The sequence below is a fragment of the Castor canadensis genome, chromosome 17, assembly GCF_047511655.1.
Source record: "Castor canadensis chromosome 17, mCasCan1.hap1v2, whole genome shotgun sequence".
NCBI lineage: Eukaryota > Metazoa > Chordata > Mammalia > Rodentia > Castoridae > Castor > Castor canadensis.
Genome location: NC_133402.1, coordinates 3,630,849 through 3,649,132, shown reverse-complemented (window position 1 = coordinate 3,649,132; position 18,284 = coordinate 3,630,849). Strand labels below are relative to the sequence as shown.

Here is an 18,284-nt window from a genome sequence, read left to right as displayed (position 1 = left end):
AGAAAGTTTTATTTTTTTAATTGAGCCCAGGGCTGTGGGCCTTAGGTAAATGTCCTACCACTTCAGCCACACCCTGAACCTTTTCTTTTTTCAGACTGGGACTTGAACTCAGGGCCTACACCATGAGCCACTCCACTAGCCCTTTTTTGTGATTTTTTTTTTTTTTTTAACGGAGATAGGGTCTCCCGAACTATTTTTCCCAGCTGGCTTCAAACCTCCATCCTCCTGATTTCCATCTCCTGAGTAGATAGGATTACCAGCAGGAGCCACCGGTGCCCAGTTGTTCCCTTGGTTTTATTTTCGTTACTGAGATAGGGTCTCTGCAACTTTGCCTAAACTGGCCTTGAACTTGCCATCCTCTTGTCTCTACCTCCTGAGAGGTTAGGACTACAGGCATGAATTGTTGTGCCTGGATAAGTGAAATCAAATTTTTCCCCCCCGCTACTGGGGTTTGCACCCAGGACCTCACGCTTATTATGTAGGTGCTTTACTTATTGAGCCACTCTGCCAGCCCTGTGTTGCATATTTTCGGGATAGGGTCTTTTGAACTATCTGCCCAGGCTGGTTTCAATGAGCCATGGGAGCCGGCACAGTCCCAGTTCTATGGGAGGCCAAACTGGACCAGGTAGATATCTAGAGATAATTTAAGGTCAAGTGCAACAGAGCGGGGGCGGTGGGATACAAAAAACAAAACAAACAAAAAACCCGTCTCAAAAAAAAAAAAGTAGCAAATCAGAATGGTCTGCTTATTGAGGGCAGTTAAAGGTGAATTCCAAGCAGCTGATTCAGTAGCCCTGGGTTAGGGTTCAAGAATGCTACATTTTAAGTTAAGTCTTCCAAGGATTTAGAAGCTAACTGCTCTGGTATCTGTACCTAAAAGAAACTACCTAACAGGTTACTCTGAAGACTGGCGGAATATGTATGCAAAACCTGGCATCTGGCGGCGCCGGTGATATTTACTACAATAATGTTCCCTAATACGAACCCACAATTGCTAGTAATAGTGTCCCAGTTAGGAGGCACGATTTGGACGGAAACAGGGAAGGCGGATGGTGGAAAAGGCGGCGGGCAGGAGCGAGGACATTCCAAAGCAGGCGTCGGCTTCCTGAGCCAGTGGCCAAGCGTCCAGGAGTCAGGAGAGGGCCTGGGGCCGGAAGGTCGGGACGCGGGGGAGGAGGACAGAAGCTCACCCCTACAGTGTGCCACCCCTCCTTTCAGGGCTCAAGACATTAGCCCCTCGTAGAGAGCGCACCCTGGCGGAGGAGCAAGTTCTACCCAGGTTTCGTCATGAATGAGAAGCTGCAGACTCCGGCCCACGGTGGAAAGTGGGGAGCGAGGGAACAGGAGGGGACCCGGTAGCAATCGCCACACCTCTACTAGCCCTGCGGACCGCGCTGAGAGCCTACCCCCAGGAGCCGCTGCCGTTCTGGCTGGCCTCCACCCTTCCCTGCCTGTCCCTTCACCCCCCCTCCAACCTCACTTCCTAGGGTCGTCCCAGCATCCCAGATGCCAGGCACGCCTGGCTTTGCCTGTCCCCTTTGCGCTCCGGGATTCCCAGGCTCCGGAGAGTGGGCCGGGTGGCCAGCTGGGCAGACGAGGGAGGTGGCTGGCCGGCCTCCGGAGGCAGCCCCAAGTTACATGTGGGAAGTGGTGGCTGTGACGCAAGTTTCTAGGGGGCCCTGGGTCGGCTCGGAGGGGAGCGAGCCAGAGCGGCTCCGCTCCGAGCAGTTGCAATCGTGAAAAATCAAAAGCCCCAAGCAAGCACGCACTCCAGGCCGCCTTCCCGCTGCCGCCGCACGCCCCGCCCAGCCGCGCGCCCCTCAGGGCCAGGGTGAGCTAAGACCCTACACTGGGCAGTCCCCGCCGGACCCTGGGCTGCAAAGGCTGGGCTCCCTCGCGGTGGCTGGCCTTTTTTTTTTTTTTTTGCAATGCTTGCCAACCTGTCAGCTGATGAACCTCATCACCCATAGTGGCGCATGTAGCTGGGCCGCAGCTCGCTCCATTCACGCCGCGCCCCCCTAAGCCCGCCCGCAGCCCGGGGCCCCCTGCGCCTGGGGTTAAGTCTGCAGACCCGGGTTGCAGCCAGTCCCCCAGGGCCCGCGCCCCACTCGCCCCGGCCTCGCGCCGCCCGGGGGGCGCTGCAAATAGTCCTTTGTTTACATGCAATTCCTTACTCCGCGGAAGGAGGCCGGGGGAGTGCTGAGTTTTCACCAGCTGTTTCCCGCCTTGAAACAGACATCTGATCAGCTGCAAACACACACACACACATACACACGCCCGGGGAGGCAGGCCGGAGAGACCTCCCTCCCGCCCCTCCCGCCCGCCTCCCTCCCCTCGCCGCCGCCGCCGCCAGCATCTGGGACCGGCCGATTCTGCACCTCCGTCCGGCGCTGCCCTTTGATTCGGATTTCCATCTTGCATTCTCCGGCGGACCGCGGGATCTGGCTCGTGCAGAGGAGGGGGGCCGATCGCTATGGAGTATTTCATGGTGCCCACTCAGAAGGTGCCCTCTTTGCAACATTTCAGGAAAACAGAGAAAGAAGTGATAGGAGGGCTCTGTAGGTGTGTACTCCTCCTCCCCCCCAACCCTTTCCTCCCATTGCAGCCCCTGGCCAGCCCGCCCGAGCGGGCGCGCGTGTGCGCACGCATGGCCCGCGCCGCGGACCCCGCTCGTCTTTCTTAGCTGCTGGGGCTGCTGCAGCCCCGCGAGCCCGGCTCGTGTCGCTTGGGGACTCTTCTCCCTTGGAATGTGGGGATCCTTAGTGGCCCCGGCCACTTTTGTCCGCTGCAGGCGGACGAGTCGCGACGTTTGTAAATTGCAAACAGACCCACGTGGTTCTGCAGCAGTCCCGGCCATGCTTGGTGCTGGTGGCTTCCCCCGCGCTTCCTCTTCCCCCCTCCCGCGGCGGCTTCCTTCCCCTCCCTGTTTCCTCGCGCTCTCTGGGCGCCCCTCATAAGGGGTATTGGGGAATCGGGGCGCGCGTGGGGCCGCGGTGAGGGTGGCTCAATGGAGGCATGCCGCGGCTCCTGGCGCAGTGGGGGGGGTGCTGGGAGCCGGGTGGTGCGCGTATTTGCACAGAGCCGAGCTGCAGTGGGGTTTTGGGGTGCTCGCGTAAGGCTGCGGAGGTGGGGGGCCCATGCAGCCGGCCCGGGCGCCGCGGTTCCTGGCACGTTGGTTGCAGCTTGCTAGCTCGATCGCTTGCCCGCGCCCGGGCGCTGTTTACTAGCGAGGCCTGGACGTGACTCTGCAGCCCTCTTGGAGTAGGCGGACCTCCGTGCGCGTGGCCTCGCGGGAGCTGTAGTTCCCCGCGCCTGGCTGGTGCGGCATTGTGGGACTTGTAGGCGCTCCGGAGCCACGCTTTCCGCACACAAAGCTCGGCCCCCGCGGACAGGGTGGGCAAGGCAGGCCAGGTGGGAAGGCCTTTTGGGGAGGGGGCACCTGAGGACGCCTCTAGCATGACCAGGCCGCTCTCCAAAGCACGTGGGTCTCCTCTGCAAACTTTCCCATCCCACGCCCCTTCTCCCAACCACGAACTAAAAGCGTCGGGGCTCTCAGCCGGGTGGGTGCCCCGGATCGGCAACCCTTCCCAGAAACCGCTTTGTAGGCTTGACCCTAGGTTGCCCCAGATCCACTCGTTACCAAAGGTAACACCAGCAGCCGAATCACCCTGGACTTTTGTTAAAATGCACAAGCCTGGAACTCCGTTTGCAGGGCCTGGGTATCTACCTGTTGAACCAGTTGGGGGTGCATTCTCCAGCATGCTTAAGATTGGGACCTGCGGTCCTTTTCCTGCCCCGCTGCTCCAGGAGCGAAATGGCTCCCCAGGGCTGGGACCACGTGCTCCCGTGCTTTAGGTAGGCAGGGCAGGGATTGAGGGAGGAGGAGCCCGCGCCTGTGGACAGGGACTAGGGAGTCAGGCTGCTGCACCCACCCCAAGGGTCACACCTTTACTCTCAATTCCTACAGCCAATACCTAGGAATGGATAGGCTAGTTGATGGGTCTGGCAACTGGCGCGGCCATCCTTAGACAAGCCCCCCTCCCCACCCCAGGGTCCAGTAGTAATAAGTAAAAAACAACAAACTCTTGAGCTTTTTATATGTTTTGGGGAGCCACTTTGCAAGGATTTTCTCACAAAGTCAACATTAATCTTCCTAGGGATTATTATTATTGTATATATATTTTTTGCGGTACTGGGGCTTGAACTCAGGGCCTACACCTTGAGCCACTCCACCAGCCATTTTTGAGATGGGATTTTTCAAGATAGGGTCTTGGACTATTTGCCCAGGCTGGCTTCTAACCTCGATCCTCCTGATTTCTGCCTCCTGAGAAGCTAGAATTACAGGCGTGAGCCACCGGTGCCCGATTTGGGACTGGAACTTTTAATGTCAGGGTCCTGCTTTTCTGCTGGCTACTCCTAGTTGACCTGGACAGTGAGTGGGGAGGTGGACAGGAGCTGCTTCATACACTGGAGTGGACATTACTCTGACCCTGAGCAGGCTTGGGGGCATTGGGACTCTAGCTGCCTTTCCTGCACCTTGGTTGAGACCTCTCAGGACCTCCTAGGACTGTTGGCTTCACTTTGTCCCCGTACCAAGTTCCAGGAGCTCCTCCTCTGAGCTCTTCCTCCAGTCCTTCTCTTAGAGGGACTGGACCTTAGCAGGCCAATGCTTAAAGAGGCAGGACCTTAAGTGCACAAGTCCTCAGCCCACCCTGTTTTGACTGTTGTTAGCTGCACACTGGGCATGGAGTCTGGATCTCTGCGTCTGTTCGTTTTCAGCTGGAGTTGCAGGGTGAGGTAGGAGGGAACCTTATGGCTGGATGGACTCATTTCTCGGGGTTGTCTCAGGCTGGTGGACTTTGCTCCGTCCCTCAGTGTCTAGTTGGTCTCTTCCTGCCTCTCTGTCTCCCAGGCCAACCACAAGGGACGGTGTCACACCTTGAGGTTTTATACCTATTGGCTAATGGTTCTCAGACTGTATAATGGAACATGTGTGATAATTGGGTGTGGGAAGTGCCCAGACACTATTAAAATGACATTCAGACTGAAGAGTGGGTGTGTGGTGGTCCCTATCCTTGTAGGATAAGCTCTTAAAAGTTTCTTTAAGAAGTTAGGGAAGATTAGGGTTTGGTTGGTGTGTTTGTTGGGTCCCTGAATTTACAAAGCATCAGCTTGATGCCAGGACTGAGGATACAGCAAGGGACAAGACCTGATCCTTGTCTTAGCAGCTCACCTACTGATGGTGCTGGAGGTCCTGTTAGCCCTGAAAGAGCTGTAGGTTGTCCTGGATGCCTGGGTAGAAACCCTGGAAACAGGACATCCTGTTACATTCTCTCAGTGCCTTTTGATCTCTTTTAAGCTTTATCACAACCCTGTGAAGTGAGGCAGCATTTCCACTTTTTTCAGGTGGGGGAAACTGATGCACACTGGCTAGGCTTGGGGTTCTGCAACAAGCAAGTGTCAAGGCTGGAGTTGCCATCTGAATCCAGTGCAGGGTTCCCTCTGATGGGTTGGAAGGGCTTCAGGGAGGAGGAGGGCAGGATGGCTCCGATAGGAACGGCTAGGAGATCCTGTCATAGTGTGTCCTGGGACTGAGGAGAGGGCAGCAAGCAGGGGGACCACGGTCTGTTTGGAAAGGGATGTATGGGTAGAGGCAGTGGAACCCACCACTGAGAGAGGGATCAATACTTTGGGCACCGTTGGTGGGAATTCAGGGACCCTTCATTCCTTTTTAGAAGAAATGAGAGAAATCCTGTGTGAACTTCTCACGTTTGTGTGGATGTTAAGATGCTCAGTGATGTCAAGGGAGTTCAAGATGGTGTGAAATGAGAGTTCTTAGTAGCTATTGGAGACTGAAACTGGGGCAGGTAGGTGGGGGGTACCCCTGAGCATCTGGTTGGGATGTCAGCATTCTTCCCAAGAGATTTTTGGGTATTCTGGTGGGAGGAATGGCACCTTTGCTCTCCGCATTTAAGGCTGATGGCCAAATTTGTTCTGGGGCCATTGGCTGTCCAGTGCCCTACCTTCTTACTCCTAAGGTTGAGCAGCCCCTGGCCAAACCACAACAGATTGGAGGGAGACAGACGGACAAGCCGTAGCTTCCATGGATCAGTGGTCTCTGCTAGTTTCACTACTTACCTGGGGGAGTCTGATGTTGGGAGGGAAGGGATAGTGGGACTTTTACCACACTGTGAATTTGTTTACTTATGCAAAACCCAGAAAGAACTATAAGGAACTTTAAGGCATTTGTAGAAAAATCCACATTTTCTAGTTCAGCATTACCTGGAAATTAACCCTCCTTAATCAATAGAAACCTTGGGTTGGTCAGCAATCAGAACCCCTGGTTGGCCTGAATTCCACCAGTCAGAATCCCTGGTTAGCATGTAGTCTGTTAAACAACTATCACCTGGTACTTTCTGGGCAGTTTAGGTGAGTTATAATTGAGGGACTTGGTGGCAAATCCAAGTCCCGGTGAGGAGCTGTCGACTCACAGCCAAGTCTCTGTTCAGAGTTAAGTCCAGCAGCTGGTTCCTGAGCTGCGAGGCTGTGCTAATGGTTTTGGAGGCAAAGGGGTTGGACGGAACACTTGAAGGAATCAGGCTGGTGGCTTTCTGATGCAAAGGAGGGGCCTAGGCCAGAGCCAGGACCTCTTCTGGGAATTTGGGGCTGGGGTTTCCAGGCTGGGGCCCTGAAGTCTCCTTTGGGTTCCCCAGTTAGTGGGCATCCTGGAGGAAGGGAGAGACTGAGGGCCAGCTCTTTGAGCTGAGGTTTTGAGGGCTGAGTTGGTGGGACTCCCCCTGGGGGCTGTAGGAGGTTGCATTCACCTGTCTGTCTCCCTGCTCTGCCTGGTGTGACCTTGGGCAAGTCCCTCCCTTCATGAGTTTGTTCTTGCAGCAACACCCCTTCATTGAGTAGTAGCTGGCTGTGTGTGAGCTGTCAGTAGGCTGCACTGTCAGCTGTGCCCTGGTCAGGCTGTCTGCACATCGCAGGACCCAGTGCTGCCCATTGCTGCAGCCACTCCACTGGGCTTCAGGGAGGGTCAGAGAAAAACGTGCACAAGTCTGTGAATGTTAAGAAGAGTCAATACAATGACAGCATTCCCGCAGCATATGGTCCTCTTCTACAAGGGTGACAGTCACCTGTTGATCTGTGGGATGGTGCAACACCTTCTCTTGGGCCCCAGTGCCACTGGTTACAGTAGTTGGTCCCTTCCTGACTCTGTATTCTCTTTACCTGGGAATCATCAAGCCACCTGACTCAGGAAAAATATGACAGTTTAGTGAGGAAATTCTAGCAAAGTGAGTTATTAGCATATTATATAAAGAATTCACGATTTTTTTTTTTTTTTCCGAAATAGGGTTTCAAGAACTCTGCCTAGGCTGGCTTTGAACCACAATCCTCCTGATTGCTGCCTGATTACAGGAGTAAGCCATCAGTGCCCAGCCAAGATATTATTACTTTTTGGCAGTACTGGAGTTTGAACTCAGGGCTTCGTGCTTGCTATGCAGGCACTCTACCACTTGAGCCATGCCTCCAGCCCTGTCTTGTGAACTTTGGGAGGCCAACCAGGATCCTCCCAATCTTTGCCTCCTGAGTAGCTAGGATTTTAACCTTAATTCTGTTGCTAGGTCTAACTCTCAGGTGGTCTAAGGGTATACCCAGGGGTCTTTTTTTTTTTTTTTCTGTGGTTCTTGGGATTGAAACCAGGATTTCATACATGCTATGAAAGTGCTCTGGCACTTGAGCTACGTCCCCTGCCAGGGCCTTTTTGAGTGTGTGGGGTGTCTTCCCACATCTCTCTTTAGGGGAGAAAAATGTGGCTGCCTGTAACATCTTTCCCTGTCTCTTCTTGCCCTCAAAGACCCCTGATGTTAATCCCCTCATTGCAGAGCAGTGCTGGCCTGCTGGGCTCTCTGAGGAGGTGTGGTCTGAGGGCCAGGCTCCAGGGACAGATGGCATCAGCTCTTGCCCTGCTCTGCCTCCTCTCCTTCCAGATACCTCATCACCCATTGTCAGGGCAGGGAGGTGCCCTGGCCTGAAGTGGGGGACATCCGGCTGTTTGACCTTAAAACCATGTCTGAGCCCTAAGTCAAAGGATCTCAAGCCTTGTCTGTAAAGTAGGGGACCTGGCCCTCCCAGTGCTGATATTCCTAGACCCGTGAGGGACCTGCATCCTGGTGGAGGGGCCAGGCAGGCGCTGGGTGAGTTGGGGTCCTGGGCCTTTGGGCCCTGATGGAGGAGGGGCCGCTTTCCTCCAGACTTTCAGCTGCAACCAACAGGGAACTCATTCCTAGCCATCCACCCTCTTTATTGGGAGAGAAAGCCCAGGGGGCCCAGGAAGGGGCAGGGATGCGTACAGGGTCCCTCCGGGATCTGAGGCGGGACTGATGGGGTAGGCTGGGTGGGACAGGACAGGCCTTAGCTGCTTCTAGCTGTTGTAGATGTGTTGCCCTCCTGTGCTGCTGTGTAGTTTCTTTCTCCTGCGGATAGGGAAAGGGGCAAATCACATCAAGGGAGTCACACCAGGTACTTCCTTGACCCCAGACTCCCTGTCAATGAGATGAGAGCTGCCCAGAGGCCTTTTCCTATTCCTCCAGACCCAGGGGCATGAGCTGCCTTGGTTGGAGCCTGGAACAGGTCACCCTGGGAGGGCCCCTCAGGAAGAGGCCAGGCTGTGGCTTTGGGTGGGGCTGGTGGCCTCTGCTGGGAGTCAGCATCTGGAAGCCATCAGGCCAGGGTGGGGGGAGTTGCAGGGGAGGGCTGGGAAGGAGGGGCATGCCTCCATGCGGCCACACACAGGCCCACCCCTCGGGAACAGTGGCTTTGGGCCCACAGGCTCTGCTGCTGTCTTGCTTCCCGCCAGTGCTTCTCGGCTGACAGCCTCGCCCTGTTCCCTGGCTGTCTTCTCCCTCACCCCACTGGCTGCTGCTCCTGCAACATGCAGTAACACTGCCTATACCGTGTTTGGAGCATCACTTCTTTGGCACAGTGAGGGTCTGCCTTTTGGAGTGGGTGGGCTTTGGGAGAATTGTCCCCAGGGATTGTTGGTCTGGTGTCCCCTCTGCAGAGTGAGTGAGTGGTACTTGTCTTCAGTTCAATCTTAGCCCAGGGGAGAGTGGACCTACTGGGGGCAGGTTGGGGCTTGTGGCCGGAGACATAGCTGTGGCAATGGTCAGGGTGAATGGATGGATAGTTTCTCAGAACTGGAATGGCAAAGCCTGAGACTCTGAAGGAGGTGGTCCAGGTGCACAGCGAGGAGCTCAGAAGTGTCCTAGGAGCAGGTGTCTTGATTAGTGCCAAGAGTCCACCTGCATCAGAATCACAGAGATTAGCCATGGGGGTTTCTGGGTCTCACCAAGCCCTGCTAGGCAGGTGCTGGGGCCTGTGCTGCCATAAGCCTCTGGGTGTTTTGATTCCCATGCACCACTAGAAAACTGTGTTCTGGAGGAACACAGTTCTTCCAGGAAGGAAGGCAGCAGGTTGTGTAGGCAGCCGGCTGATTCTGCTGGGCATCCAGGGGAGCATTCCCACCACCCTGGGAGGGTGCTGTGCTAGGGAGCAAGCATCAGGGCCAGCGGGCCTGTCTGCAGGAGGGAAGGGATGCAGGTTACCCCGGGAGAGGAATGATGGAGACGGGCCCACTGGGGGCAGGGTTCGGAGGATGCCTCGTCTGAGCCTGTCCGTGTCCCTTCCTGGCAGCCTTGCCAACATTCCACTAACTCCTGAGACCCAGCGAGACCAGGAGCGGAGGATTCGAAGGGAGATCGCCAACAGCAACGAGCGGAGGCGTATGCAGAGCATCAACGCAGGCTTTCAGTCTCTCAAGACCCTCATTCCTCACACGGATGGGGAGAAACTCAGCAAGGTGGGCGGGGCAGGGGGACCTCCTGGAGGAGGTGGCAGGCTCTGGTAGGAGAAGAAAGGAGCCTGACACGTGGCCCCTCCTGTCCTTAGGCAGCCATTCTCCAGCAGACAGCTGAATACATCTTCTCCTTGGAGCAGGAGAAGACCAGGCTTCTGCAGCAGAACACACAGCTCAAGCGTTTCATCCAGGTATGGAGAAGGGCTGCTCCCCTCAGTGACTAACCTCCCGGGTCCTTACCCGCGCGCACCAGCCACAGGCCTGGGCTGAAGATGAGGCAGCTGGTCCCATCTTGCCTCCTGACTCACCTTCAGCATTTGCCTTCCTGCTGGCCTCAGTTTCCCCATCTGTCAAATGCGGTGGAGTATGCTCTGGAAAGCAAGCCGTTCTGCTTCTCTTCCGGGCATGTGGCTCATTTGGGAGAACTGCAGAATGGGCTCCCAAGCGCTGGTCTGCCTGTGTTGGCAGCTTTGGGAGACTGCAATGGAGCCCCACAACCTCCATGGTGGTGGTGATATGGAGGGGGGGTGTCTCAGCACACTTACGACCCTTTGGGGTCTCCAGGAGCTGAGCGGTTCATCCCCCAAGCGGCGGCGGGCAGAGGACAAGGACGAGGGCATTGGCTCGCCTGATATCTGGGAGGACGAGAAAGCCGAGGACCTGCGGCGGGAGATGATCGAGCTGCGGCAGCAGCTGGACAAGGAGCGCTCCGTGCGCATGATGCTGGAGGAGCAGGTGAGGTGGCGCCCTCTGCTGGCCAGGTGCCGTGCCGCTTGCGTGGAGGGTGCGAGCTGTGGTCCCTTGAGTTTTCTGTCCATCCATGCCTTCCTTCCGCAGGTAATTTACATTTACATAAATGCCTGCTCTGTGCCAGGCCTAGGAACAGGGAGTAAGCCAGTCAGGGTTCTGCCCTCCAAAGTCAAAGGACCTCACTTGTAAAAAATGCAATGAAAGGCTAGGTGGTGGTGCTCACCTGTAATCTCAGCTCTTGGGAGGCTGAGGCACATAGAGAATTCTAGATCTGCCTAGACTATCTACAAAGACCCTGTCTCAAAAACAAAAAAAGTCAAAGGGGGGAAAATGCAATGGAAGGCCAGGAGTGTAGCTCAGTGGTGGAGCAGGCACTTAGCATGTAAGGCCCCTGGGGTTCTATCTCCAGTGTGCACAAAGAGGGGGAAAAAAGTGGTTGAGCACCAGTGGCTCTCACCTGTAATTCTAGGTACTAGGGAAGCAGAGATCAGGAGGATTGCAGGTCAAAGCCATCAGGGGCAAATAGACAGACCCTGTCTGGAAAATACTCAACACAAAAAAGGGCTGACGGAGTGGCTCAAGTGTTAGAGCACCTGCCTAGCAAGTGTGAGGCCCTGAGTTCAAGCCCCCCAGTACTGCCAAAAAAAACCACACACACACACACACACACACAAACCCCCCAAACAACTGAGATAAGGCCATGCGGAAGCTTGGACACAGAAGGGGTTTGACCTGGTTCCCCAAGTAGCACCCCACTGCTTCTACAAGGAAACAAGCTAACCAAGGCAAATAAAGGAGAAGGATGTCTCTGGCAGAGTAACAGTGTAGACAAAGAAAGACCTGAGGAGGGGGAACGGAGGCCTGTGGGTTGGGTAAGGATTTTGGTCTCTGCCCTGAGGAGGGCACTCCACTCTAGGGTTCTAGGTTTTGATCTGTTCAGAGCTCAGATTTGATGTTTTAGTTAATGGCCAGCTTCCGGCCTTCCTTGAGTGCTTTGCTGCTCCACCTGCAGGTGCGCTCGCTTGAGGCCCATATGTACCCGGAAAAGCTCAAGGTGATCGCACAGCAGGTGCAGCTGCAGCAGCAGCAGGAGCAGGTGCGGCTGCTGCACCAGGAGAAGCTGGAGCGGGAACAGCAGCACCTGCGGACCCAGGTGAGCAGGAGGCTCCAGGAGGGGCCACCACAACTGCATAGTGGTGCCTTAAAAGGCAGATGAGGCTAAACCATCACGATCAGGCATTTCCTGAGCTGTTCCATTAGTACATTGAATCCTCACAACTGCCTATTCAAGCCTGAGATGTGAATCCTGGCTATCTCAAGCCAGAGGGCACACTTTTTTTCGTAGTGCCAGGTATGGAACCCACAGCCGGGTGGGTGCTAGGCAAGCGCTCTGTCACTGACTGACACTTCTAGCTCCAGAGTCTGTAGTTTTGAGCAGCACCGTATTTGACGTTGAACTGCTGCTTGGCTCGGGAGGTGAAGGGGCTGTGGATCTGGGATGGCCAGACGCCAATCTCTAGGCTGCCATTTCTTCTTTTCTTAATATTATATGGGTGAGGTAAGGATGCAAACTGGCTGCTTCCTGTGTCTGTCATGTTTTTGCCACTATAACAGAGACCTGAGATAATCAGCTTAGAAGGAGAAAAAGGTTATTTTGGCCCGCAATTTTGGAGTTTCAGTCCAGTACTGTTGGGCCTGTGGTGAGGCAGCTTGCCATGGTGGGAGCATATGACCGTTCACCTTGTGGGTGGGAAACCAGAGGAAGAAAAAGTGGCCAGGGTCCCACTACTCCCTTCTAGGGCATGCCCTCCAATGACTTAAAGACCTCCCCCTGGGCCCTGCTACTTCAAGTTTCTACCATCTTCTGGTAGTGTCAAGTTGGGGGCCAAGCCATTAGCACATGGACCTTTTTGGGGGACACTTAAGATTCAAACTATAGCAGACACCCCAGACACTGGGCTGGAGGATCGTGTGGGAAAAAGAGTGAGGACTTCTGTCTTGCAGCTCCTGCCCCCTCCGGCCCCTACCCACCACCCCACGGTGATTGTGCCTGCACCAGCCCCTCCTCCCTCGCACCACATCAACGTCGTCACCATGGGTCCCTCCTCTGTCATCAACTCCGTTTCCACATCCCGGCAAAATCTGGACACCATTGTGCAGGTACCTGGGCTTGGGGAAAGGTGACTTGTTGGAGTGGACATCTGGGGACAGACTTTTTAGGAGAGACGGAAATGAGGGATGAAGGAGGAGCAGGTAAAGGTTTGGATGCCTGGGTGGGTCTCCCTCCTGTGTCTTTGGGGACAGAGTTCCAGAAGAGGAGCTAAGTCCTTTCTCTTAACGTGGGGGTTGTGTTGAGAGGCACCTTTGTTCCTGGAGCTCAGGAACAGAGTTCTGTGGCTCACAGTTACAGAGTAACTGTGTCCAACTTTTGGATGAGAACTTTCTCTCACTTTCACTTCCCAAAACTTGTATTTTTTTTTTTTCCTTTCTTTCTCTCTTTTTTTTGGTGGGTGCTGGCGTATGAACCCAGGATCTCACACTTGCTAGGCAGGCGCACTACCACTTGAGCCACTCTGCTAGCCAGACTTTTTTTTTTTTTTTTTTTTTTAACACTACTGGGGGTTGAACTCGGCTCACATTTGCTAGGCAGGCGCTCTACTGCTTGAGCCACTGTGCCAGCCCAACTTCCCAGAACTTGGGGTGGGGGTGGAGGCAGGAGTGACTGTGGATGGCACTTATTTCTCCTATCAGCACTGTGGGCAACATTAAAAATGTATAGGAGTTGGTGGTGCACACTTGTAATCCTAGCTACTTGGTGGAGGCAAGGAGGGTCATGAGTTCAAGGATAGCTCAGGAAAAGCCAGTGAGACCCTATCTTAAAAGCAAAACATAAGCTGGTCACCAGTGGCTCACACTTATAATCCTAGCTTACTTAGGAGGCAGAGATCAGGAGGATCATGGTTCAAAGCCAGCCCAGGCAAATAGTTCGAGAGACCCTCTGTCAAAAGAAACCCATCACAAAAATAGGCTGGTGGAGTAGCTCAAGGTGTAGGCCCTGAATTCACACCCCAGTACCACGAACAAAACGAAACAAAACAAAACAAACATAAAAGTGTTGTGGATATGGCCGAAGTGGTAGAGCATTTGCTTAGCATGCCTGAGGCCTGGATTTAAACCGTAGTGCCACAAAAATAAATAAATAATGAAATAAACAAACAAAAAGCCAAAACAGAAAAAAACCAAAAACAACTCCATCAACTTGCAGAACTGTCATTGCATATAAACCTAGCAAACAGAAAATGCAATTAATAATAAGGTCAGGCCCTTAATAGCTAGGCAGACTTTAAAAATCTAAACATGAGAGATTGTGTCAGTTCTAGGCAGCACTGGGTCTTCCTGGAAGGGGTCTTTTACTCAGCAGAAGGGTTTTGTAAAGTTTGCTACCCTCAGACTCTGGCAGACCCCTCCCTGCTCTGCCAGGTTTATTTCTGGACAGTCTCAGGGTATGTGAGAGATAGGACAAGCCCCCTCATTGGCCTGTCCCTTTCCAGGCGATCCAGCACATCGAGGGCACCCAGGACAAGCAGGAGATGGAGGAGGAGCAGCGGCGAGCTGTCATCGTGAAGCCGGTCCGCAGCTGCCCGGAGGTCCACACCTCTGACACCGCCTCAGACTCTGAGGCCTCAGACAGCGATGCCATGGACCAGAGCCGGGAGGAGCCGTTGGGGGATGGGGAGCTTCCCTGACCACCCCCCCAGCCCTCCTCTCCCTTCTGGGGGCTGGAGGGGGCCGGGGCAGCAACAGGGAGAAATGTGGGTGAATGAGTGAGAAATTTTTACAAAATTACGATGTCATTTGGGTCTCTTTTATGACCTCTTTTTCAATACTGTAAATCGACCTTTGAACGAAGCCACTCAAGCCAAGGTTCCGGAGCTGGGGTGGTGCAGAGCGCGTGGGAGCACCGGGACCCCAGGGCTGGGCCTCGGCCCTGGGGGCTGGAGAAGCTGACACTGAGGTGCCTGGCCTCTCTCTGCCAAAAAGCATTTTTTTCATTTTTTTAAGAACAGGGAAAATCAAACAAAACCCCAAGGCATTTCCTCCCTCCCCAGAGCCAGCTCTGCGACTCAGCCCTTAATCCCGCTTCCCTCCTCTGTTTGGTTTTCTTCTTTCTCCTTTAAGCACTTACATGGGTTGGGGGTCAGGCTGGGTTGGGGCTTTCTGGGGGCCCGGGGGTCTTTGTTGCTTCTCGGTTGGGGTTTGCTGCTGCCCTTCTTCCCTCCCCCTCCCCATCTCAGCACCGGGACCCACCACTCTCCACCCCCCCACCTTTCCCTCCAGGGTTCCCATCTTTGACCCCCAAAAATGTCTTTGTCTCTCTCTTTTTGTTTGTTGTTGGTTTTATTTTGTTTTTGGTTTCTGTATTTTTTTTTAAAACAATTTTGGTCTTTGTGTCCAAGGAGAAGCTATTATATTTTGTTAAGAAAGTGGGGAGCAAAAAACCAAGAGGCCACTGTGCCTTTGTAAAGAAACAAAATAAAAGTTTGTACTTTGTTTTTTAGATTTTTGTATCTCTTGTGAGTGCACTGCCCTGCATACCTTGTCTAGACTAGGGGGTGATTTTTGGACCCCAAATCTGGAGGGGACAGCATGAGCTCCCTTGATTTTAGGGTGTGCTGTTGAGATGAGAAATTGGGGCCCCAGATTCCCTGGGATTACTCTTAAGTATTGGGTGGCCCCCAGAGATAGTGCCATGGGTGGAGGGAGTGGTTCTCAACTCTTACATATATTTTCCAGTGCTGGGGTTTGAACTCGGGGACTTGTACTTCCTGGGTTGGAGCCACCAACACAATCAAGGTAGGAAGTAGTTCCCTCATTCTTAGAGCTCCCCCCAGACTCCTCTGTGGTCATTCCAGGCCAAGGCAACCCCTGATCTATTCTCTGCTGCTCTAGTTTTCCCTTTTTCAAAATGTCAAATGAAGGAAATCCTTCCGTAGGTAGCTTTTTGAGTCTGGTTTCCAGGTAGCATTATGTCTAATTTTTTTTTTTTTTGGTGGTAGTAGAATTTGAACTCAGGGCTTCGCGCTTGCTAGGCAGGCACTGCATCTTATGAGCCACGCCTCCAGCACTAACTTTCTTTTTTGGGATTGCGTTCACCTAAATTTACATCAGTTAAATGCTCCTCTGAGGTCGCAGAGCGACCCCTTTCGGCCAGGTGCGAGGCGGCAGATCCCGCAGAGTGCACACAGCTCTGGACAGGGTCAACAGAGGGCGCTGTGGGCCCAAGACATCCGGCCTGGGAGAGGACTGAGGCTCCACCTCCTTCCGGTCCCTAAGGGTTCCTCCATTCCCATAGGCCAGAGGTGGGGACTGGGGGCGGGGCCAGGGGAATCCCCGACTCCCCCAAGCAGCAAACGCGCGCTTCACGATGGTAGGCGGTATCCTTATAGGCGGCGGAAGTCGGGGGCTAGATCGAGACTCCGCCCCTTCCCAGGCTAGCCCTCTCCCCCAACCTCATTAGTACGCATGCTCCTTGGAGCCTCAGGGCGTCTTGCGCGCGCTCTCGCCAGCACGCTTGTCTGGTTCCGCCCCCGCGCCCGGCGCCGGCACTCCCACGCACGCCCGGCGCGCTGACGTCGTAGGCGACGTAAACGCGCAAGTCCTGCTCCAACTCCGCAGCGCGGACCCGCGATCGAGGTCCCGGGAGTTCAGCCTCAGGTGTGACTTAAAAGTTTTCTCGAAGTTTCAGTGAGACAGCCAAAGAATCGGTGACACAGATTTTCATAATACGTTTAATTTTCACCCAAAGTGTCCGGAACACCGTCACCTTAGCATATGATGGATGCCAGGCATTTAGGCTCCTTCCTTGTTCCTGCTAAGCCCCAAGCCCGAGCGGGTCCCGCACTCGCAGCGTGGCGCGGGTCGCCGGTGCCGGGGTCAGCAGCCGCTGTGACCCGCCTGCGAGGGACAGGTGGGAAGCTGAGGGGCTCCTCGGTGCGCCAAGAAGTTTAGTGACTTAAACCGTAGCAAGCCTAGGAAGCGCGAAACCCTGAGTTCAAACCCCAGTACTGCCAAAAAAAACCAGTTTGGAGTTTGCGTTTATGAAGGGGAGATGGGCAGGGAGTGATAAGATCAATGCAACATTTTTGTATTTTACTTTTTTATTATGTTACTGTACTAGGGGTACATTGTGGCATTTACAAAAGTGCTTACAATGTATCTTAGTTAAATTCACTCCCTCCGTCATTCTCCTTTATCTCCCCCTCTCCCGCTTCTTAGAACAGTTTCAACAGGTCTCATTGTTCCATTTTCATACATGAATACGTAGTATTTCCACCATATTTACCCTCCTTCACCCTCCTTTCCTTATGTCCTTTCCCCTCTCACTGATACCAACTCCCAGATGGGACCTGTTTGCCTTCATGTTCTTCATTTTAAAAAGCTATTTTATTTAAGATAGCTACACAGGGAGTTTCATTATGACCTTTTCATATATATACATATATATATGTAGTATGTATATATATACATATATGTATATATATACACTTAAATACCGAATTAGCTCATCCCCTCCATTTTTCTTTTCAGAACATTTTTTAAAGCTCCCCTTTTTTTTTTTATTCATATTTAAGCAATTTAAGCATCTAGCTTCAGGAATTTTCACAAGCGCACACACCCATGTAGCCAGCTCCCCACCAAGCCTCTTCATGCTTTCTTCCTGTCACTATCCCTCAAGTGGTTTTTCTTTTCAGTTGTTCACATTTAAAAGTAACAGGGAGATTCTGTGTACCTTTCACCCAGCTTCTCCAAATGCTAACATCCTGCATAACTGCAGTGCAGTTAGAAGCCAGGTAAATGACACTGGTGTCATCCACCGGGCTTGTTCACATTTTACACTAAGTTACCTGTGTTCGTATGTAGTTCTGTACCTGTGACATGTGAGTTCCAGTTGGTTCTATTGTCAGATGGTAATGACAATTTTAGGCTTTCTTATGGTGGTTCTCATTTCTGTCACCATGGATAAATTTTTGCCAATTTTAAAACTTCACATAAACCATACAGCATGTATTTTCTTTGTGTCTTCTTTTGCTCAACATAATATCTCTAATACATTATCACCAGTTTTTTCATTTTTATTGCTGAGTACTATTCAGTTGAATGGCTATTCCACAATTTATCCTTTTACCTACTGGTGGACATTTAGGTTGTTTCTAACTTATGGCTATCGTGACTCTATTTTAGTAGATATTATCCCTCAAATACTTTGTTTCAGTTTTCCCTCCTCACAAGATGTCAACTAGTAAGTGGCAAGTCAGGAGATTTGCCCTAAGTGTATGTCATTTGCTATCTTTTTAGTGGTGGCTTCTTTGGAAGGGGATTTGTGTGTTCTTGGTTCCTGATGGCCTCCTAGGCCTTTTTTAGGGTCACTAAAGCTTCTTGGAAAATGTATTGTCTCTGCTCTAAGAATGTTGTCACGGGTCATTACATTACCTGTCATCTTTATGATTCTCAGAAGAAATTCTTGTCGAGTCTCAGTAGCAGAAATAATTTCACTTCTTCCAAGCATTTGGTTTGTTCTTATTTTAAGAACTCTGAATTGGGCAAGTGGTCAAGTTACACACATGTGAGGTACTTAAATATGAACTATCATTTTTTCCTTCCCTTTTCTCTT

General features: G+C 52.9%; 2 protein-coding genes across 9 annotated transcripts in view; both read left to right on the top strand.

The window, feature by feature from the left end:
* Window positions 1-2,310: 2,310 nt before the first annotated feature.
* Tfap4 (transcription factor AP-4) lies at window positions 2,311-15,170 on the top strand. Of its 4 annotated transcripts, none has more exons than XM_020156539.2 (7): window positions 2,311-2,562; window positions 9,700-9,865; window positions 9,955-10,053; window positions 10,427-10,597; window positions 11,625-11,765; window positions 12,617-12,772; window positions 14,164-15,170. In XM_020156539.2, exons 1-7 carry the CDS (start codon window positions 2,474-2,476, stop codon window positions 14,356-14,358), a joined length of 1,017 nt encoding a protein of 338 aa, XP_020012128.1. In that variant the 5' UTR covers window positions 2,311-2,473; the 3' UTR covers window positions 14,359-15,170. The 4 variants fall into 4 exon arrangements, with proteins under 4 accessions (XP_020012128.1, XP_073915139.1, XP_073915140.1 ...); XM_074059038.1 differs by lacking the exon at window positions 2,311-2,562 and adding an exon at window positions 3,130-3,481; XM_074059039.1 differs by lacking the exon at window positions 2,311-2,562 and adding an exon at window positions 3,497-8,201.
* Window positions 15,171-16,250: 1,080 nt separating this feature from the next.
* Srl (sarcalumenin) overlaps window positions 16,251-18,284 on the top strand; it is a 51,358-nt gene continuing 49,324 nt past the window's right edge. For 2 of the 5 annotated variants that reach the window (XM_074060295.1, XM_074060293.1), the window contains exon 1: window positions 16,251-16,327. The gene's annotated coding sequence lies outside the window, so the exon portion shown is untranslated. The remainder of the gene's footprint in view (window positions 16,328-18,284) is intronic. The other 3 variants (XM_074060297.1, XM_074060294.1, XM_074060296.1) reach the window with 3 other exon arrangements.

Coding starts and splice junctions, on each gene's coding strand:
- Tfap4 (XM_020156539.2), top strand. CDS start 2,474: ATGGAGTATTTCATGGTGCCCACTCAGAAGGTGCCCTCTTTGCAACAT. Junction 2,563..9,699: donor GTGATAGGAGGGCTCTGTAG/GTGTGTACTCCT, acceptor CCTTCCTGGCAG/CCTTGCCAACATTCCACTAA. Junction 10,054..10,426: donor AGCTCAAGCGTTTCATCCAG/GTATGGAGAAGG, acceptor TGGGGTCTCCAG/GAGCTGAGCGGTTCATCCCC.